Raw genomic sequence first — 22,976 nt, forward strand, 5'->3', positions numbered from 1 at the left:
TACCATGGGGATCAGTTCTGAGATACCCAGTATCTGGTGGGGCTACACTGTTAAATCTTTAGTTTGGGTTTCCTTTATATTCTAATTTATAAAACAAGGAGTAGCTATTTAAGCATTAAATTGGAAAAGAAGAAAGACCCATGGCTCTATCATCAGAGCAAATAAGATTTGAAAGAAAACAATTATTGGATGTCACAGCCAGTCATGCATGTGACTAATTGCAGAACTGCTTGGGATATTTTGTCTAAGCAAATTCTTGAATAGTGTACTAAGCATAGATTGAACAAGAAACAGTGGTAACATTCTAGTTGTTCAAACCTCCTTTCTTGGTTCCAATCTGACATCCCATTATCTTTACCCCTGACAATGGTTTCTGTCCTCTTCTTTCAGGACCTGGTGATTACCAAAATATTCTAATGTATTCAAAAATTTGAATATGAAAATCAAGTGAAATTATCATGCCAGTTTCTATGACAGGTTTTGAGTGTAAAATGAAGGATTATATATCTCTTGCAGAGTAACTTGATCTTTTATGGGAAAAGCTATTGTGAGAGCAGTTAGGATGCCAGGCAGTCTACATTTGCATAACAGCACTCATCAGCAAATGAATGATAGAGGGCCAGTTTCTTCTCAGAATGTCTATGCTGTTGCCAATCATACAAAATATCTGTTAGATATTAATAAATATATAACTAACATAATCACACTACACAAAAACATTGATATCATCTGGTTGGCTCTCAATAGTGAATATAGCATCACAAAAGGTTATAATTTTACTGAATATTGTATTAAATGTGTATTAGCAACACACTTTAAATATAATTCTTTCATACTGCTGGTATATTATGATTCCAAAATGGAGAAATATTTTTCCAGTTAACAAAACTGTTGAGCGTTTATATCAAATTCTCCATCCCCCCCCCATTGAAGCATATTTTAGCTACATTTATTGTTTTAGATAAAACTGTATGGTCTTTTCTGTTCCTCATAGGACTGCCTCTTGAAGGAGGATGATCCTTAAGATTCAACAGTCTTTGTTAGCTAATACTGACATTTCTTTTGATTTATACAGGTAGTGGTGGTTCGGGATTTGAGGGCCAAAGTCGCTACGTGCCTTCCTCTGGAATGTCTGCCAAGGAGCTGTGTGAAAATGATGACCTAGCAACTAGTTTGGTTCTTGATCCATATTTAGGTTTTCAAACACATAAAATGAACACTAGGTAATTTGCTTTGATTTATATACCAAGAAAACAATTTTATTTATTCCATAGCAAACAATAAATACAACTTTTGTCAACTTTCAATGTGAAACTGTTCCTATTTTTATTTTGGTCTGAATGTGGTCCCTTTGCCCACCCCGTTTGGCAGTAAAATCCATACTGACCTGTTCCTGGGGAGAGGGACTACAAAAAGGCCTCAAATTGTAAGAAGTAACAGGAGCATTCCAGGGGTTTGATGTTAGTATACTAATGCCCATTTTAGTGGGTGAGGATGAAAATATTTAGAGTACATTCTTCATGGATCCAATGCAGCCTTCCAGTCCTTCGCACGTGTCCACCTTTGTCAGAGGTTAAAGTCCATGAACAGAAAAATAACAGTCAAACATGAGAGGTAAAAGAAGTACCTATGATTTATTAAAATTAGTTAAACACCTTTTAACATACTCCGTAAAAAATACAGTCGGTGCTTGATAAATCGTCATTGGCAAAGTATTGTGGAATTAACCACATAAAAAGCCTAGTCGACATTCTGGCAATATGCATAGTTTTAATGAAACAGAGGGCTCTGAAATAGTGTATCAGATTGTTCTTTTTGTGTGCCTTTTTGACTTATGGTGACCCTAAAGCAACCCTATTATGAGGTTTTCTTGGCAAGATTTGTTCAGGAGAGGTTGCTTTTGCCTTCCTCTGAGGTTGAAAGAGTTTTCATGGCTGACCAAGGGAGTCTCTAACCCTGGTCTCCAGAGTCATAGTCCAATGTTGAAATCATTACAGCATTGTTGGCTCTCAGAATTTTAAGAAGCAACTGAAATAATCCAACGAATATATGAAATAAGGCGATCCATTTGTTAAAGTTAGTATAGGTTAAAGGTTTTCCCCTGACATTAAGTCTAGTTGTGTCTGACTCTGAGGGTTGGTGCTCATCTCCATGTCTAAGCCGAAGAGCCAGCGTTGTCCATAGAAACCTCCAAGGTCATATTGTATAATATAATCTAAGTATAAAACAGTTATACAGTTAATGTTTTGATAATTTTTTTCCATTATCTTTTAAAAAGCAATTATTTCTTAAGTTTTATTGTCAGTCTGTCATGAAAGTGAAGCCATGTTGATGATAATAATACAAAATGTATAGTGTAGTTACTGGCATACAGAGATGTGGAGATCTGGAAAATATAGGGGAAGCATGTTTTTTCTGACTTTTCCCTAAGGCTGTTTTTCTAAAAACATGATGGAAAAGAATTATGGATTTTTCAGAATGATAAAATGTTTTAAGATAAGATCTTCATTTAGTAGCCTTCTAATTAATTCTGAGAATTATGCAATAGAAAACATTTTATATAAATACTATGTATCAGGTTATTGCAATTCCTGATTTTATTTTCTGTTTTCTTTACGGAGAAGAGTGCTTTGTGTCTGCTTGACTATATGGAGGATTAGAAGAGACAAAATGATTTCCTTCATTTTAATAATGAATATTTTTGCTTGCTTCTCATAGATTAGCAAATTTACAGTTTAGGTGTTTCTTTTAGTCCAGTTTGTAAAAAAGAATAACACAATAAAAAGGTAAATATTAAATTTCCTTTGTAATTATTGTTTGAATAAACTTTTAATATTACAAAAATAGCAATTTTATGCCAAACAAAAGAAGACATAATACATTTTATGTTCCTGAAGTATCAAAGTGACTTTCAATTTATAAAGAGTATTATTATTATTATTATTATTATTATTATTATTATTATTATTTCCTCCATGACTTCAGTATTTCCATAAATGCTGAGTCTCTGCTTTCATATTTGGTTTACTTGTCGTTATTGCCTTTAAGTCACTAAATGTGGAGACCTAGTTGCCAGGAATAATAATAATGACTATGTTAATTATGTACTGTATTTGGCTTTTTCCCAACAAAAGCAGACTCAAAGCGACTAACAATAAAAACCTTAACAATATGTGAATTAAAACCTAACACATGCAAACATTAAAATAAGTTTGGGTTTAAACAATTAAAGCCAGTACACCATTTCCAGCCATTGTGAAGGATGTCCAATCTGATCATAGTGACTCATGTGTTTCTGTCCTGGCAGTCCAGAGCCAGAGTGCTGATCAGAACTGCTTACAGCAACATATATCTTCCATGTTGCTAGAGCCCGTTGGCAACCAGTGTGTTTCAGGCTGGATTCAAATTATTATAACTTGTAACACCTTATAGAACTTGGATCCAAATTGTTCTTATATAAGACTGCTTGGTGAACCGCTTTCTCTTGCTTTAACCATAAACACAGGCATAGGACCCTCTATGTGGCTGTTCCTAGGTTACAAAATTTATACTTACTGCTGTTCCACTATTAGGCAAAGATCTTTTATTGTTTTAATAGGGCTATTTATTTAATTGTTTTCACATATTTCTACAGTAAATTATAATTATATTCAATTTTGCCTTGATATACAATGTAAAACTCCATATTGGAAGAAAGATGGAGGTATAAATTTTAAAAAATAATATTTAAAAGTGCCTTCCTACCATTAGAATACTTGAAATACGCCCACTGTTTTAAAAATAGGTCTGTGACCTCAAATGACTTGGAATGTTGGAGAGGAGACACATAGGAATTGGCAGTGAGGTTGATGCCTTCCTTTTTGAATTAAGTCAAGTAGAATGTCTTCCCCTATTTAATGCTTTGAGATTCATATGCTAAGGTGTTAAATGGTCTGCTAGGGCTATAATTTGATATGATTGTTTTTTTTCCACTGCCTGTTCAAATATAAGCTAGAACTGGGATGTAAAAATATTTGTTATCCTTGGTACAGATTGAGCATTCATGCTGAATTCTGAAATTTGAAATTCTCCAAAATCAAAAACTGTCCACATGGGGTGGCTAAGAAAGTGCCATCTTTGCTTTCTGATTGTTCAGTGTGCACAGACTTTGTTTTCTTCATGACATTATTGAAAATATTATATAAAATTAGATTCAGACTATGTATATAAGGTTCATATGAAACATACATGAATTTCATGTTTAGACTGGGATCCCATTTCCAAGATACTTCAATGCATATGCAAATACAGATACTCCAAAAATCAAAACATCCCAGGCATTTCAGGTAAGGGATGCTCAACCCTTAGTAACATATTTTGCTGAGATAACTTAACAGTACAGTTTGTTCTGAATCCATTGGTGTTATATTTCATAGACTTAAACAATTGAATTTACAAATGATCTTTATATTTTAGTGTTGGCTAGATTTTACTTTACCTATTGGGTACAATTATTTTCTGTAGCCAGTTTTATCTGATCTTTAATTCTACTCTTTATTCATTCATTTACATTAGAATATATTTCAATATACTTGAAAAGTGAAACCTTATTCAACCTCATCCTTTTTTCTTAAACTGGACAAGCCAAATTACTCCATTACAGTACTAAAATTCCTCATTTCTTTCGCTGTTCTAGTCCCAGCTCTTTCACTTGAAAATCTAAAATGATCCTCCTTAAACATTGGTAAGGAGGACTGTATCCCTTACTTACTTCCAGATGTGACTTTCTCATTGTTTTTACATTGTCCCATCCTTATTAGAAATGACTCACCTAATGTATCCAATAACTACATGCACCTGCATTTCTTGACCAAGATCAGCAGTTTCTGACTTGGCTAGCATAAATTTTATCAGAATATACTTGTTTTTCTTTCTTAAGGTGTAACTCATGTAAATGTTGAATAAAGTAGACTCATCTTTGAGGAACTCCTCTAAAGTGTTCTCCTCTTAAATGTTTACTTTAGCAAAGCCCTTTTCACCATTTGAAATGTCTTTTTGTAAGCCAGCTAATGCCAGCTTTAGACTAAAACTAACTTATGTCTCTAGTACAGGCATTGGCAAACTTCGGTCCTCCAGGTGTTTTGGACTTCAAGTCCCACAATTCTTAACAGCCTACTACAAGTAGGCAGTTAGGAATTGTGGGAGTTGAAGTCCAAAACACCTGGAGGGCTGAAGTTTTCCCATTCCTGCTCTAGCAGCATGACTAATTGTCATGGATTTTCAAAGTTGTCATATAAATATGTGGAGGAAACCAAGTTGCCTAGTAAAAGTGATGAGAACAACAATTTTGGGAAATGTGACCAGCATTCAGAATGTTTTGCTGGAACATTATCTCAGGGCAGATCTACATTGACACAGTGAACTGGGGCCGATCCAAGATAGTATATGCTAGACTGGCCACAGCATGGGTCAGACAGAACTCCCCAAGCTACTGCAGAGGTGGGGTCTTGAATGCCCAATGGCGCTGAATGTAGTTCAGCACTAGTGGATGGGCACCTTACCACCACCACCCCTACCTGCCTATGTTCACCTGGAGTGGGAGGGGGGAGAGGGGGAATCCCCCTTCCTCTCCTCCCTCCTTTCTTTGATCACTCCAACACATAGGGCAGGGTAATGGTCCCAGGAAACACAGGATAGCAATGAGTACAGCTCTGGCGGGTTCTGTTCCTGGTTCCTGGTTGTTAGACCTAAATAAATTAAAGGAACTTGAGAATTCAACATATATCTAAGGTCCATTTAATAGGTTTTCTCTAGTAGAGATTAACACTGAAGTCCAGATAAATATCTTAGTGTTTCTGTAAACAATGAACACTAATATAAGAACCATACCTCTGTTTTATTTACCGTATATACCTGAGTATAAACCAAGTTTTTCAGCCCTTTCAAGGGCTGAAAAAGCCCCTCTTGGCTTATACTTGAGTGAGGGTCCTGGCCGTCTTATATTTGGGTCAATTTATACTCAAGTATATAGATAATCAGAGTTGGACAGTTTTATCTTATTAAAGTCTTATTATTATCTTAAATTATAGTTTTATGTAAATATTCAAAAGCATTTAACTTACTGATGCCTCAATTAATGTAATTTTATTGGTATTTGTTTTTGTTTTTATTTTTGAAATTTACCAGTAGCTGCTGCATTTCCCACCCTTGTATTATACTCGAGTCAATAAGTTTTCCCATTTTTTTGTGGTAAAATTAGGTGCCTCAGCTTATATTTGGGTCAGCTTATACTTGAGTATATATAGTATTTCTTTTTAATGCTCAGCAGTACAGAAATTGTTGACACCACTATCTCCCTGATTCAGTTATTCTGAACATACAAAGTAAGTAAATAAAACACAATCTAGTTGACCAAACTGGTATTTTGGTTTTTTGTTTGTCTTTTAGGTTTCGGCCAATCAAGGGAAGGCAAGAAGAACTGAAGGAGGTAATTGAACGTTTTAAAAAAGATGAGCACTTGGAAAAGGCCTTCAAGTCCTTGACGGCAGGTGACTGGGCCCGGCACTATTTTCTTAACAAGAACAAAATGCAGGAAAGGTTGTTCAAGGAACATGTAGGTGTATTTATACTTAATCCAATTTCAGAATGCTAGTGTGTAATTTTACAGGTTATTGCATATTTTAGTCAAATGCATTTGTTTAAAAATTATTTTTTATCTTTGGTTCTAATTGTAATAAATACTGCTTAAGGTTTGACAATTGGCTTATTGGCAGTTATCAGTGGGAAGAAGGGAAGTGAAAACGTCACAGCTTAATGACATAGTAAAGGGCATATGGTAGAGTAGAATGAAGAAAAAATCAGCAACAACTTTGAAAATAACTGACTTGTCCTTTTATATTAAAGACTCTTCTTCTGGTAAACTGGGTCAGCTGTAACAAATGTAGAAAACATAGGGTTTAAGAATTTAACTATTATGGACCTACAGAAGTATTAGGAGTTTTTTATGTAGGAGTTAGGGACAGGTAATAGAGCCTTAGAAACTGAGAAGGCAGACTTTTGAAAAAAGCAAATGATTTTTTAAAAAAGAGTTCACTGATGACTTTGTCCAAGGTATTTTGGACTAGAACCTTCTCTAAGATATTGTAAGGCATTTAATAAATGATAATTTTAAAAATTGATACCCTAAAAAAACCAAATCATAAAGAGATGGTGATGATGATGATGATGATGATGATGATGATGAACTTTATTTATATCCTGACTTTCTCCCTGTTGGGACTCAAGACGGCCAACGGCCATACAATCTGAAGTAATTTAAAACAAAACAAAGTACATTTTTCAAAAAATGTAAATATTTGTGTGCATATAAAGTTAAAGAACAATATAAATACAATTAAAATTACATTTAAGGTAGAAGAAATTAAAAAACACAGGTTTCTTAGATGTATCAAAACATGATTTTGGCCCTGGGCAATTAAAATTATTTTCAGCATTATAATCTTTATCTAAATAGGATTATATGTTGATTATATGAAGATGTTACAGAATATATGATATACAGTACCTAGAAAGTATATATTGAACTATCCCCCCCAACTTGGCATAAAGATGAGAGAGAGCATTGTTAAGAACAACTACTGGTTTATAAAATCAATATGTAACATATATTTCTATAGCACTATAATGAGGATTTGAGAGGAGGAGTCGATGGACTATTCCATTTCTGGCATGGGTGTTTGTGTATGTGCGGTGTTCATTCAAACAATTTAAAAGCCATCCTTTAAGAGAATTTCTTCACTTTGAGTGACAGTTCTTGCCCATTTATTTCTGTTACAGGTATTTATTTATTTGCGAATGTTTGCAACTGATAGTGGATTTGAAATATTACCATGCAATCGATACTCATCAGAGCAAAATGGAGCCAAAATTGTTGCAACAAAGGAGTGGTAAGTTAATATTGCACTACATTTTTGCATTGCTCAGTTTCTATTGCAGTATGTGAGAGTGATCATAGAAAAGTTTCATTCATTTTGTATACATTTTCCATGCTTATTTGAAGTCATTGGCTAAATCCAGTTGCTAATCCCAACTAGAGTGGATCAAGTGAATCAACTGGACTCATGTAAGTATTGATTTACCAACCTCCTTCTTTCTGTGGTTCTAATAACAACTGGATTTATCCTGTTGTTTCAAAGATCTGCTTCTACTTCAGTGCCCCTTTACTTTAAAAACCTGAACATCTGCATAAGATGTTCATGGGGCCTTCAGTGTGCAGCCCCTGTAACCGCATCCCAGCTATTATAAACATGCGTTCTGTTGATACTCCTGAGCATTTTCTCAGCTTTAATGCCATCTACTCTTATATCCTACGGGACTAAGAAGCTTGGATATTTCTGGAAAGCTTTATTATGTAATAGCGCCTTCTTTTCCTGGTGATGCCGAGAAGATTGCTGGTTTACTCTGTGATCCTTAGGATACTATAATGTAAAACCGTAGTGCATGCATGAATTTGAATGGAATAAATTGGGCCATAAAGGCTAACTAATATAGATTGTTAGTAGTTGAACAATGTCTTGTATTTAGTTGAGTAATTCATGTACAGTACCACCATCATGTTTGGACAGGACTATGATTAGTCCCTAGCTATTCCATTTCTTACCCGTGTACTATCTAACCTAGATCAGATGAAAATACCATGTAATGCTGAGTGTTAACTCCACATTGATTCTGTCTCCAAATTTGCAGACAGGCTTTGCCCCTCATAGTTCACATAGAAGTAAAATCTTTGGAACCTGGCCTAGTTTTAACCAGCTGGTAATTGAATTGAACTATGAGGAGGGGGAGTAAACTGAAAACTGAAGATAAACTGATAAGTATTTATCTCTGTTAGATAGTCTGTATATGCTATAAATATATTTGCCTCTCCAGTGGAAAAAATGAACAGACTGAAAGGGGCAAAGTGCAACCGTATTTTAAAGTACTTTTATGTGGAACAAAACAGTTTGTTATTGTTCCTGGATGCCTTAATTTCTTCCTTCATTTTTTAGGAAACGTAATGACAAAATAGAGTTGCTGGTTGGATGCATTGCTGAACTCTCTGAACTAGAAGAGAACATGCTACTCAGACATGGAGAGAATGACTTTAGTGTCATGTATTCAACCCGAAAAAACTGTGCTCAGCTATGGCTTGGTCCAGCTGCATTCATCAACCATGGTAAGAACGGAAGGAAGAATACTGAAGGTGACTGGCTGCTGTATTCAGGAGAAATTTTGAATGCATTTCTCAATTTGTAGGTTAGGCCTGAAGCATCATTACAGTGACCCAAAATGCCATCACTGTTCTTTCCAAAGAGGCAAATGTATTACGTTTTTCTAGCCCCTGCTGTGATGGGTAAACTTGTTTCATTCCCTCCTATGCCACTGCTGTCCTCTGCTCTTCCCCCTCCTTTTCCCACAAGGATTTTATTATTAAATGCCCTTTGGGAGAGATTCTTATGCATGCTTGTCAAGAGTGATTTTAATTTGCATCTTTCTTACTTGGAAATAATTTCAGAATGATTTTTATCCCCAAAAGTGAGATATGATTTACTATAATAAATAAGTTAAAGAATGCTTGATAAACCAGTATCAAATCTTACTTTAGGTATCTACAACCATTCATGTTTCAAGTCTTGGCAGCAGTTAATTAATTTTATCTTTTGGACCTTTTTCAGATTGCAGACCCAACTGTAAGGTAGGTATGTTTATAACATCTAAACTAGCCTTTTCAGTGTATTGATGTTTTTTTTACATTATTTATATTCAATCAAGTAAGTAAAAATACATGTTGATGGTTTGTTTCTTATAGTTCGTGTCAACTGGTCGGGATACAGCATGTGTAAAAGCTCTACGAGATATTGAACCTGGAGAAGAAATTTCTTGTTACTATGGGGATGGGTTTTTTGGAGAAAACAATGAATTCTGTGAATGCTACACATGTGAAAGGTATTGTCTGTTTGAACATAAAACACAAAATATAGTATCGCTGCACAGTAAAGTTGGTTTGTAAAGTTGAAATCTGTTGCATCAGAATGAAACCCCATGTTGTGTTCCTTGAAATAAATGGTATGTTAAGTTAGAGTTACCTTGAAGCAGCTTTCGCTTTACAGACATGTATTTAATAAGGAATTGGGGGAAGAGAGACATAAAGAAAACTTTCCTGTACTTCTAGCTTCACTGTAACAAGAAAATGCTAACAATCTGGAAATATTGGCATTAATTCAGTTTAGTTAAAACAAATCTTCAGTGACTTGTAATACAATTATTTTTTATTTATTTACTGACTTAAGTACCCGACTATGCCTAGGTTAGCTATCTTGAAATACATATTTTCACTGTTATTATATACATAGACATAGATGCTATTGTATTTGGAGTTGTTTATGGATTTTTGTTTGGTTGGTTTTTTGTAGACGTGGAACTGGTGCTTTTAAATCAAGAGTGGGGCTTCCTGTTCCTGCTCCTGTGATCAATAGCAAATATGGACTTAGAGAAACAGACAAGCGTTTAAACAGGCTGAAAAAATTGGGTGACAGCAGCAAAAACTCAGATAGCCAGTCTGTAAGCTCCAACACTGATGCAGATACCACTCAGGAAAAAGTTCATGCAAGTAAGCAAACTGAGATAACATTTTCAAAAGGTGCTTTCTCAAAGCATTCTTATTAATGTTTACTGTCTTAAAGTAAGACACCAATTGCTATTTACATTATAGTTTTTTTTATTGAGAAATTGCAGATTGAAGTGGAATGTCTAGAATTCACGTTTGCCAAAAGAAATTTTGTATGACAGAACAATTCATAAAAAAAATATCTAGGACATAGGACGCTGGTATTTCACAAGCTCTTAAACCTAATGTAATGGCTAATGCTTCATACAAAAAATGTTTTCCTTTGACTCTATTTGTCCTAATTTCAGCAGCTAGTTCAATTTGAGTCAGTTGTTAACAGCTATTTAAACCCTGTTGATTCTGTTCATCTTTTCTAGTTGGGACTGGCAATAAGATTTAGACAAATGTATTCTCATTTTGGAGCCGCTGGTGGCACAGTGTGTTAAATCACTGAGCTGCTGAACTTGCTGACCGAAAGGTCACAGGTTCAAATCCGGAGAGCAGAGGAAGCGCCCGCTGTTAGCCCCAGCTTCTGCCAACCTAACAGTTAGAAAACATGCAAATGTCAGTAGATCAATAGGTACCGCTCTGGCGGGAAAGTAACGGCGCTCCATGCAGTCATGCCGGCCACATGACCTTGGAGGTGTCTACGGACAATGCTGGCTCTTCGGCTTAGAAATGGAGATGAGCACCAAACCCCAGAGTCTGACACGATTGGACTTAATGTCAGGGGAAATCCTTTACCTTTACCTATTCCAAATTTATTTAAAATAAGATGAATTCCAATTTGCCAGATTGTATAGAACGAATCCTTTACTTTTAGAAATGTAAATACCTTAAAATCTTAAAAGGTGGAAGGGATCACATGCGCTATCTAGTCCAACTCTCTGCCATGGAAGAATATAACAAAAAGCACCCCAAAAAAATGCCCATCGAACCTCTGTTGCAAAGGTTTCTGTTACAAGAACGACAAGATACCTCTATCCAAGTCAATCTATCCCACTGCTGAATAGTTGTCCCAGAAAAAAAATCATTTCAGATGTTTGGGCGGAATGTCTTCTCATGTAATTTGCATCCATTGGCTTGTGTTTTAGTCTTCGAAGTAGCAAAAAACAAGCTTGTTCCATCTTCTGTGTGATATTTCTTTAGATATTTAGAAGTCACTTCATGGCTCTTCTCAGCCTTTTCTTTCCAGCCTAAACATACCAATCTCTCTCAATCATTTTTCATTATTTACAATAATTATTTCTTTGTTCTAGTCATTTTAGTAATGCATCACTTTAGTTTTATTATCTGGAAATAAAATGTAATCATTTGGAAATCACATAGCCGATTGACTTTGCACACAGAGCATATGGTATATCCATGGACATTAAAAGAAATGATTTGCCTAAGTGCACAGTAGAGCATAAAGCTAACTTGCTACTACATACACTGATACAGTACTTTTTGTAGTTGTTAAGACTATACGAATACATGTGATTAGGTATTATCAGTGATGAGGAGCCTGAATGGCAAAAATGGCTTTGGAGTAAGCAGGCAGACATTGAAATTTCACTAATTTTATTTTGCTAACCATCATACAAAGCGATATTGTAACATCTTCGAGACAAACTGACATTTTAAATTTTGGTAGCATAAGCTTTTCATAGGCTAAGTGTACTTCCTTGGATGCATGCAGGAAGTAGATTTAATCTACAGAAGCTTATGTTATCAACTTTGTTGTCTCAGTTAATCTCTAAAATGCAGCAGCATCCTTTGCATGCTAATATTCTAGAATAACACAGCTTTGTCTTTCAACATGTTAACCCAGTGGTTCTCAGCCTGGGGTCCCTAGATGTTTTTTTGGCCTACAACTCCCAGAAACCTCAGCCAGTTTACCAGCTGTTAGGATTTCTGGGAGTTGAAGGCCAAAAACATCTAGGCTGAGAACCGCTATGTTAACCAAAGCACTTTTAGATCTTGTTGACAATTGACAGTGTTTTGTGAAGTATTATTTTTGCAACAAAGAGAAACATTATGAAATGTGACTACTAGTTGATAACAATCAGGAGAAAATAGTAACTTTTTAGAAAATGTTGACTTTATTTTGTTTACTCTTACAGCTACACGCAAATCTTCAATGGGTGTAAAAAAGAACAGCAAAAGTAGAACATTAACAAGGCAGTCTATTTCAAGAATTCCAACTTCATCAAATTCTACCTCATCAAAACTAACTCATCTAAATAATTCCAGGGTACCAAAGAGACTGAAAAAGCCTGCAAAGCCTTTACTTTCAAAGATAAAGTTGCGGAACCAGTGCAAAAGGCCAGAGCAGAGAAATGCATCCAGGAAACTCGAAGTGGGAAACTTGGTTCTGAAAGAGCCCAAAATAGTCCTGTATAAAAACTTGCCCATTAAGAAGGAAAAAGATACAGAGGGACCAGCAAAAGTGGCCATCTCTAGTGGTTGCTTAACTAGACATGCAGCACGAGAATACAAACTAAATTCGGGGAAAGGTGCTCATGAACCTGGGGAGGTATCACCCTGTACATATATAACAAGGAGGTCATTGAGAACACGAATGAATCTAAAGGAGACCTCTGACTCAAAGCTTGAACCAAATATGCTGAATAGCTATAAAAACAGTTTGATTGGCATGCGAACTAATGGCTTGGAGCAACAGTCTTGTGTGATGCAGGAAAATGAGCAGGCTCTTGTTACATCACATAACAAGGGGGAGGGTAAGTGTCCGAAGAACGACAGGGTTGCGGCCAAAAAGAAATCTCGACAAGGGAGACTAGTGAAGACATCTATGAAAATGGAGGAAACTGATCCTGTACATAACTTACCTAGCAATGACACCATGCCAGATTTGATCAGTTCCCATTCTGACCTAGGAGAGATTAACAATGTTGTGGATTCAGCCATTGGCTATAACGACTGCATCCCTGTGTCGGGTGGCTGTTCCATTGTAACTTCAGACACTTTCAAAGTAAAGAATCGCTTTAGAACTGCAAAAAGCAAAAAGAAAAGGCGAATCACAAGGTATGATGCACAGTTAATTCTTGAAAACAGCTCTGGGATCCCCAAACTGACTCTGCGAAGGCGGCATGATAGCAACAGCAAGACAAATGACCAAGAAAATGATGGAATGAATACTTCAAAAATAAGCATCAAGCTAAGTAAAGACCATGAAAATGACAATAACTTATATGTAGCAAAGCTTAATAATGGATTTAACTCAGGATCAAGTAGTAGTTCAACAAAATTAAAAATACAGCTAAAACGAGAAGAAGAAAACAGGGGGACATACTCTGGTGACCTCCATGAGAATGGGGTGTGTTGCAATGAATCTCTGTCTCTGTTGGAGTCACGAGTGGAAGTGGATGATTATAGCCAGTATGAAGAAGAAACTGTGGATGATTCTTCATCTGCAGAGGAGGAGGAGGAGGAGGAAGATGATGAATATGAGGATGATTTTGAAGATGATTTTATTCCTCTTCCTCCAGCTAAGCGATTAAGGCTTATAGTTGGCAAAGATTCAATAGACATTGATATTTCTTCCAGGAGGAGAGAAGATCAGTCTTTAAGGCTCAATGCATAAGCTTACAGGTCTTAAACTGAATAGGATGTCCATTTTTTTAAAGAAAAACAAAACAAAAAATTCCAGTCAATTATTCCTCAGCTGATGAACTTTCTGAAAATGTTAGTGGAAGCACTTCTTTATTGTTTATTCACTTATATCAACATAATATTGTAGATAGTGTACAGCATACTGACTCCTTAAGTCATTTGTGCAGATTTTTATTGTACTTTTTAATAGCCTTCTTATGTGCAATTCTGAGTTAGAGAAAATGCTCTATTGTAAAATAAAGGCTCAAGCAAAATTACAAACCCGCCATCAGATTTTTCCATGCAGGATAATGAAATCACAATAATGAGGCTACATAATAATTTTTAATCTGTGAGAGCATTATTTTGCTCATATATCTGACTAAACAATCTAAAAAAATCATAGTCATGATCTATTAAGATTTTCTAGTATGTTAATATCACCAGCAATGAACTACAGCTTTTTGGTTTATTTGCTAGATGTTTTTCCCCCTTGAAGTTTGTCAGTTTTAACACTGTATGCTGTCCCCAGACGTACTGTTTGTGGCCTTTGTTATAGTAGCAAACCGTTGGTTTGAAGTCAAATTGATTTCTTAAAAAAGGTGTTGACAGTTTGCTGACTTTTAGTACATTATATGTACAAGGGTAGCAGTATGCAGAATACAAGTTTGGATATGGTGTATTTATTTCTTGTTGATGTAAATTAAACACCTTGTATTTAACACTTTTTCGATACTTTTAGATAAAATTGTTCTTTGCAAGAATGATTGGTGCTTATTTTTTCAAGAACTTGCTGTGAAACAACGTGATTACAACAGTCAACGTTTATCCAATGAACTACAGCTGTCCTAATTGGATCTTCATAGTTTTCTGTTGCACTTGTAAAATGCTACAAGGAATTTAAAGAAACCTATTCACTTTAACTTATGATAGTTTTATGAAATTTAAAGGAAAAACCTAAGTCACAGCTTTTGTTCTGTGGTAATCTATAAAAATGTTTTGTCTTTTGAGATCCAGTGTAAAGGACTGAAAATTGTATATGTTGTAAATATTTGTGTGTTGTGAGAAATTTTGTCATAAAAAATTGATAACTTACTGGAAGGGTTTTTAAGTTTAGAAAAATACATTCATGCCAATAAATAGGACATTATAAACCTAGATTTAAACTCTGACCAGTGGACTTTTTAAAGACTTTTATTTAGTTTGCATTTTGAGATTTCAGGAATTTTATGTGCACTTTTTTTTTAAAAGGACGCATCATTTTTTTAGAGCTAGAGTGCAGAATAGTTGAAGAAGAAGAAATTAAGACTATAAATTAACCCATTATTTGAGCACACATCTCAAATGGTTTTAGTTAGACATATAATCAGGTCTGTTCCTAGTTTGCAATTTTGTGCACATAATTTTGCACATAATCTTATAATAGGCTACAGAATTCCTCAGAACTTTTAGGTTTGCTTTCTATCAGTTTCTAGTCCACATAATAGTGGGTGTATGTTTACAGGCAGTTGTTCCCATTCCATGGATCTGTGTGTGCTTGGTTGGGGCCATCGGCTGATACGAAAAGAGGAGCTCTTTGAATTGAGGAAATTGTGTTCATCTGTTAAATGCCCTGTAGTCACAAGTTACTGCTGGATTCAAGAAAGTGCCAGGAGTTGTGAATTGGCCCTTCTGAGTGCTAGACAATTCTATCCATGCCTATTTGCTTCTCTTCACTATAGGGAAAACCATACCCTGGACTTTCTTGCTGTAGTATAAGGCTTCTTATGTCATTCCCCAACTGTTTTCAAAGGAAACAAACGATAGCTTCCTTACTGCCAAGTAACATGAGGGCCCAGCCTTGGCAGTAAGTAAAAGATTGCAAAAGAAAAGGAGGGAGAAGAGAATATGGCAACACCTTTAAGACTAGCAAGTTTTTATTTTAGTGTGCGCTTTAGCTGCAGTACAGAGTGAGATTGTAGTCTCAGGTTATAAAACATATTAATACAGTTTTGTAAGTGGAAATCATGCCTCTTGCCCTAAATTATCCAAGGATTAGGTGAGGTGATACAGGTTTTAAAGTATAATCTCTATAACCTGAGCTTTTTATATCACTCTGTTCTGGATCTAAATAAGTGGGTTTATATCTACACAAGCTCATGCTAAAATAAAAACCAGTTAGTTTTAAAGGTACGACCACATTCCTCCCCCCCCCCCTTCCCTTTTTATGCTGCAAAAGGAGCCTGACACAGCTCCTCTTTGAAAACAATAATGCAAAGCAAGTTATTGGTTGAGTGCTCTTGGAGACATTGCACAAATGTGCATGGCCTGCTTAACCCTAATCTGGAAAACTATTGAAACTGCACAGTATAATTTTGTGAAGCACAAGCATTAACTCTTGTAGGGCTTACTCTTGAGACCTCTTCCTCTTTCATGTGACAAACCTCAAATATCAGAAGCATTTGCTAAACAGGAACCGTTCTTGGCCACTTTTGAGGCATTTCAGAACCTAGCCGTTAAATATTGTTTAATGGGTTTGGGAAGAACTTGGTTTAATCCTTGGGGATGATTGAACAGCAATGTTTTCAGATACCCTGGAATTAACCCTAAGAAGTCACTGTATATTGAAGGCGGAACTGCTCCTTAATAATGCCAGAGAAGATAAATTTCATGCAAAACTTCACCAATTCCAATGGCAATGTTTGGGATTTGCCTTGGAGACCTGAGAATGTTGTCATTGATTCATTAGCAAGGTGTGAAATGCAGAAATTTGATTTCTTTGGATACATTTCAGTTACTGTTCTGTTTCAAAATTTGTTTCAGTTCTATTAAAAATAGAATGATGGAACTGAAATGAGTTTCTGGCATTTTTTCTTTCCCCCAGTATATTTTGTCACACACACATTTTAAATGCAATAATATAATTGAGTTGTATCTGCAATATGGATAACGGGTAAATATAGCTAATATTGATGATGTTTAAAAGGTTTTTCTTCAGTTTTTTTCAGTAAGCTATTGGTATTAAATAGCTCTAACCCTTGCTCCGAGCTGTATCCAGTATATGAAATGGAAAGTTCAAAAATGTATTTCAAGAGAATTGGTGTACACAGTGATCAATTATTATTTGTGCCAAAAATTATTTGAAATAAATGGGACCAATGGGGAAAATTTGGATTCATTAAATACTGAACTGGCTCTGAACAAGTTTTTCCATAATCATGCTTATCTTTGTGAAAATTCAAATTTATTTGTAAAATGTTGAGGTCACCAAGCTCTGTGTAAGTGAAAACTTCATAGTTTTTGTTTTCAGCTTGAATTTGTGAGCTGAATTCTTGGGGGGGGGGGGGGGAATACACCTTGTGAAGTGCAGCATTGAAGGAATCTTTTTAAAATATGTTGTCTTATTGTTTATCTGAATAGCCCAGTTCGCAGCCAGAATTGAGTTCATTAGAAATGAATGGTAATATTATTTCTATAGAACTGTTGTAATATGGATTTATGTTGTGGACCATTCAAAAAATCAAGCCAAACAAACAGAATTTTGACCATGGAGTTCAATTGCAATCTCCATCTGAAGAAACGGCTGAAGCAGCTTTGCTTATACAGTAGAGTCTCGCTTATCCAATGTAAACGGGCAGGCAGAATGTTGGATAAGTGAATATGTTGGATAATAAGGAGGGATAAAGGAAAAGCCTATTAAACGTCAAATTTCGTTATGATTTTACAAATTTAGCTTCAAAACATGTTTTACAACAAATCAACAGTAAAGGCAGTTCAATACATGGTAATGTTATGTAGTAATTACTGTAAAAAAACTTGCCATACTCTGTGCCCTCTGACACAGCGCAGAGAGAAGCCAGTTGCATTGCAACGTGCAGTGGGCCTCTCGCCCCTCCTGGCAAGCACCTGGCAAACAGAAAAGTCCACTGCATGTTGCTGCCTAGAGACGTTTCTCTAGGCAGCAACATGCAGTGGGCCTCTCCCCTCCCAGCGAGCGCCCGGCAAGTGGAGAAGCCTGCTGCGTGTTGCTGCCCAGAGAGGTTTCTCTAGGCAGCAACATGCAGTGGACCTCCCTGGCGAGTGCCCCGGCGTTGCAGCGTTCCTTAGGCAGCAACACGCAGTGGGCCTGTCTGCACTTGCCGGGAGGGGCGAGACACGGCTGGTGCAGGCTGAATGCTCCCTATGGGAGAGGCCTGCTGTGCTGGACAAACAGCTGATCCGCCTGCATCTGATAATCCAGAATGTCGGATAAGTGGAGATCAGATAAATGGGACTCTACTGTAGTGAATATTGAGCTCATAAGACACACTGCTCAAATCAGTTAAAAGAAAATCTCACTGTTCTAAACTGTTTCTTTGTTTAAGCTCCTTTTAAATTATGTTTTAGTTTATGGCTACAACTGACATAATGTACCATGATCTGCAAAATGGTAGTCTGCAGCAGTTTTTTGGCACCTAAAAGAGACTGACAGATTTTCCTGGGCAACTGCCCACTTTTATCAGGTGCCAAGAGTTATGGCCTTGAATTACAGGTATATACACAAATGCAGTGGCAACAGTATTGATATAAGAAAAATTTCAAAGTCCATATTGTAATTTGGCTAATCTATGATGTCGAGAACTGCACTATGTATTTAAGTAGGTGGGGTTCTTGATTGGGAGAGTGGGGCCGTTAGGGGTGTTAAGTGCATAAACCACTAAAGCGATAACGTTCTTGGCATGAGCTATTCTCAAAACTTTGATCGATAACACATCTGGGAACAAAACTTCAATTTGGTGTGGGGAATAGCACCTTGTTTGATGCTAATTTTGAACTCTTTCAAATTGGGAATCTTAAGAACTGAAACAGTGTCCTTCCTGTTCAATCTATACATTCACAGGCGTGGGTCTACACTTGCGCAAATTATCCTTGGAAAATGTGTTGTCGAAGGTTTGGAATCTTCTAGAAAGCTGAGAGTAGGCATTTGGACCACTCTCCTACTTTTGCCAGATGGTCTGCTTAACATCCCTTCAGCTCTACTTCTGCCACTGCAGCTGCATCTAGCTTTTCCCTCCAAGGTGTGTTTGCATTTTAACCTGCAAGCGAATAAAAATAGAGCAGCATGTTACTATCTACTATGGGAAAACACATTAAAGGCATTAAGAAAAAAAATTTCAGGTAGCAATTTGCAAGTCTGCAAAAGTGACTATATTATCTGATGGAATCAACTTCAGCAACAACGGCAAAGGAAGGACAAATTCTAGGATACCCCATTACATTAGTACCTGGCAGCAGAAAACACTAATGATGTTTCAATATCAAGGGACTCAATAGAGATCCTAAAAGCCACATGAGGAACAAAAGGAGAAGGATTTGGATGTATTTGGTCCAGAGCTCTCCCCATAGAAATGGTAAACTCATGTTAATAATGGTGGTTTCAACATCCAAGGGAGAAATTGCAGATAGTATAGAGCAGTGGTTCTCAACCCAGGGTCCCAGGTGGTTTTGGCCTACAACTCCCCGAAATTCCAGCCAGTTTACTAGCTATTAGGATTTCTGGGAGTTGAAGGCCAAAAACATCTGGGGACTCCAGGTTGAGAACCACTGGTATAGAGAATGATACTCAAATACTCAGACCACAGTAAGAACATGACTTTTGATGTCATGCACACTGTATGCTCGCCATCTGTAGAGCAAAAGAAAGGGAGCTTGAAACAGCAAGATCACCAAACCAAGATCTAATGCTCAATACTAAGGACGAAGTGAGGAATGGAGTTGCTACAGAGGGTACTGCTACTCGCACTCATCCTTCCAAGCTTAATACCAAGAAAGTGATTGTAAGGAATACAAACCCTGCTCTTAGACGCACATATACCAGATATTCAAGATTCCCCTCTTGTGATTCTGGAAAACAATTATGATCACCATTACAGATATAGCGACCATACTATGACATATGACATAAGGGGGATGTGTGAGAAAAAAAGATCTCCAGGACATTACAAAGAACAATCAAAAGGCTGTGAGATCCTTAGATAAAAAATATGTGATAGAAACAAAAATATGTGATATGAACAATGTCAAGACCTCCTCAATTACCGAAAATAGAAACAGCCATGCTGTCAGTATCAACAACACTAATTACAACACATGCACCTCCAATCCCAAATCGAAAAGACACTTAAGACAGACTACCACATATCTAGACAGATACATGGCCCGGGCCTGCTATAATGTAAAATATCTATTTAAACAAACATGAGCTTGAACAGGAGACATCTGACATAGAATCAGATGTAGAATCAATTCCATTACCGTCAGTCAGTCTACCACAGTCTTTGGTCTAGGCCATGACTTCACTGACATGGGCAGATTTTCATCTTACAGAAGCAGTCATGGTTGTGATGATGTTGTCTTATTTCCTCACTTTCTACCCTACTGAGCCTGCTGATCCTTCCTTTATCCAGTTGGCTTATAGAACTTGATGAATTGCTTCTTTTCAAGGGATATTTTGCCACGCTACTTTAAACAGGTTGTGTTGAATCCTATTAAAGCAAAGAAACCGTCTTTGGATCCTCCACTTTCTTATGGCTCTTCTCCCATTTGTGTTTCTTCTCCCATTTCTTTCTACAATTTTTGAGAGAGCTGCCCTTTCCCAATTGATGCCTTATCTGATTTGTCTTCTTGAACCATTTTAATCAGGGTTTTGTACAAGTCACTCCGTTGAAATTGCCTTGACTCATGTAGTAAATTATATTCTGTGTTGATCCTGTTGGATCTTTCTGCGGTCTTTCACACTTAGGGTCAACAAATCCTACTATTATAGTTGGCATCACTGGGGGAAATGGCAAATGGTGTGTCCTGGTTTTAATCTCTTTCTGTTTGATCATTTCTCCTCTGTTTATTGTCTGTTCCACTGATGTGCATAGCTTTGTCAAGGCTGTGAGCCTTTCAATACCTGGCTCTGCATCTGTGGAACAGTCTTCCTTTGGATCTTTGGCAGGAGGAGAATTTTATCTATTTTCATAAGAGTCTAAAAACCTTCCTCTTTGATTTGCCAGATTAAGCTGCTGAGTTGTGCTTGAACTTGCAGAGGTGGATAGTGACTGGTGGGATGCTGGGGATTTAATTCCATGTATATTTATAATGTTATACTTTATCATCCTTGTCTCTGACTGTATATATTGCATTTTGCTCTTTGGTGAAAAGGGCGTTATAAATAAACATTATTATTAAAACCAAATCTGAGTATTGCTTACCTAAGAAAAGCCTATGAAATTAATGGTTGACAGGAAACTTGAAAGCATATACAGCACACAGGTGAAAAATTAGATTTTGATCATAAATTGACAACAGCAGCTACGAAAATTGAAATAACGAACAACAGAATCCTTACAGACAATATAGACCAGTGGTTCTCAACCTGTGGACCCCAGATGTTTTGGCCTACAACTCCCAGTAATCCCAGCCAGTTTACCAGCTGTTAGGATTTCTGGAAGTTGAAGGCCAAAACATCTGTGGACCCACAGGTTGAGAACCACTGACTTAGAGGATGCTTATTTTCACATTAGAATTCCTTTTGCACGATAGATTTTAATGAAGGAACAATACCAGTTCTGTGGGCTTTTCAGTTGCACCAAGAATGCTTACCAAGGTCACAGCAGTCATTGTGGCAAAACTAAGACAGTATGGTATAGTGATATTTCTGTATATAAACAACTGGCTTAGAAAGAGCACCAGAAGTCAAGATAGCAGTGATTTGTTCACATTTTTATAACTGGACAGATCACACCAACAACAAACGCAAGACATTATGTTTATAGAAGCGAGTTTGCAGTCTCAGTGTTGCAATACCTAATGTAATTCTACAGGGTATCTGTAAGAAAGATACAACAGTTGCTCTATCTAATGGTATCAACAACTACAGTAATGCACTTGCCACAATTTTGAATAAGACCATTATAGATATGGTTTCTAAGAAATCACAGACTCCACAAGATGTATGTCAACGTTAAATATAGTGGACCAATATCAGGAATGTTACAAGAGGTATACCATTCAAGTCACTACCGATACAACCAAAACTGATAGTCACAGCAGATATGCATCACAAGAAGGATGAGAAAGCCACATCCATAGCATTTCTGGAGGCCAGAAACATATAAAACATGAATACAGTGTTCCCTCACTTATAGCGGGGGTTAGGTTCCAGGACCACCTGCAATAAGTGAAAATCTGCAAAGTAGGGACACTATATTTAATATTTCTACATTATTTTAGTAGTTGTACACTATTTTAAGTCTTTATCAACCAATCGTGTGTTGATGAATCGCCTCCTTCTCCTTCTGTTGTCACTTGGGCTCCTTTTCTCCCCCTTCAGCTTCTCCTTCCTCCCTTCCTTAGGCTGTAAATTATAATTTTTTAATGATTTATTATAGTTCTTTAGAGTTTATTGAAAAACTGTAAAACAGCTAATCTGCTAAAAGTGAACCACGAAGTAGTGAGGGAACACTGTACTTTATTGACAGAAGCTGAACAGAACTAAACAGATAAATACATTTGAAGCAAATATTTCATTCTCAAGCCCCTTCTACACTGCCATATAAAATACAGATTATCTGCTTTGAACTGGATTATATGGCAGTGTAGAAAGGGCTTAAGTATTCTCTACAGAAATTAACTCAGGCTTCTTAGTTCCTAAACTGACTGATTCAACCCAAATCCTCCTTGTTCACCATATATAGACCAATCCTCCAGACTCTCAATTCAACTGACAGGCCAAATACCCACCAAACCACCT

General features: G+C 36.6%; 1 protein-coding gene across 2 annotated transcripts in view; it reads left to right on the top strand.

The window, feature by feature from the left end:
• Positions 1-21,419, top strand: part of kmt5b (lysine methyltransferase 5B) — a 39,306-nt gene extending 17,887 nt beyond the window's left edge. Inside the window, exons 3-11 of one of the 2 annotated variants that reach the window (XM_062967575.1) lie at positions 1,076-1,223; positions 4,245-4,325; positions 6,427-6,592; positions 7,816-7,925; positions 9,027-9,193; positions 9,693-9,712; positions 9,827-9,963; positions 10,431-10,627; positions 12,730-21,419. In XM_062967575.1, the coding sequence (XP_062823645.1) occupies positions 1,076-1,223; positions 4,245-4,325; positions 6,427-6,592; positions 7,816-7,925; positions 9,027-9,193; positions 9,693-9,712; positions 9,827-9,963; positions 10,431-10,627; positions 12,730-14,210 (2,507 nt within the window). In that variant the 3' untranslated portion in view covers positions 14,211-21,419. The remainder of the gene's footprint in view (positions 1-1,075; positions 1,224-4,244; positions 4,326-6,426; positions 6,593-7,815; positions 7,926-9,026; positions 9,194-9,692; positions 9,713-9,826; positions 9,964-10,430; positions 10,628-12,729) is intronic. The other variant, XM_003214784.4, reaches the window with a different exon arrangement.
• The last annotated feature ends 1,557 nt before the right edge of the window (positions 21,420-22,976 follow it).

This window comes from Anolis carolinensis, chromosome 1 (assembly GCF_035594765.1).
Source record: "Anolis carolinensis isolate JA03-04 chromosome 1, rAnoCar3.1.pri, whole genome shotgun sequence".
Classification (NCBI taxonomy): domain Eukaryota; kingdom Metazoa; phylum Chordata; class Lepidosauria; order Squamata; family Dactyloidae; genus Anolis; species Anolis carolinensis.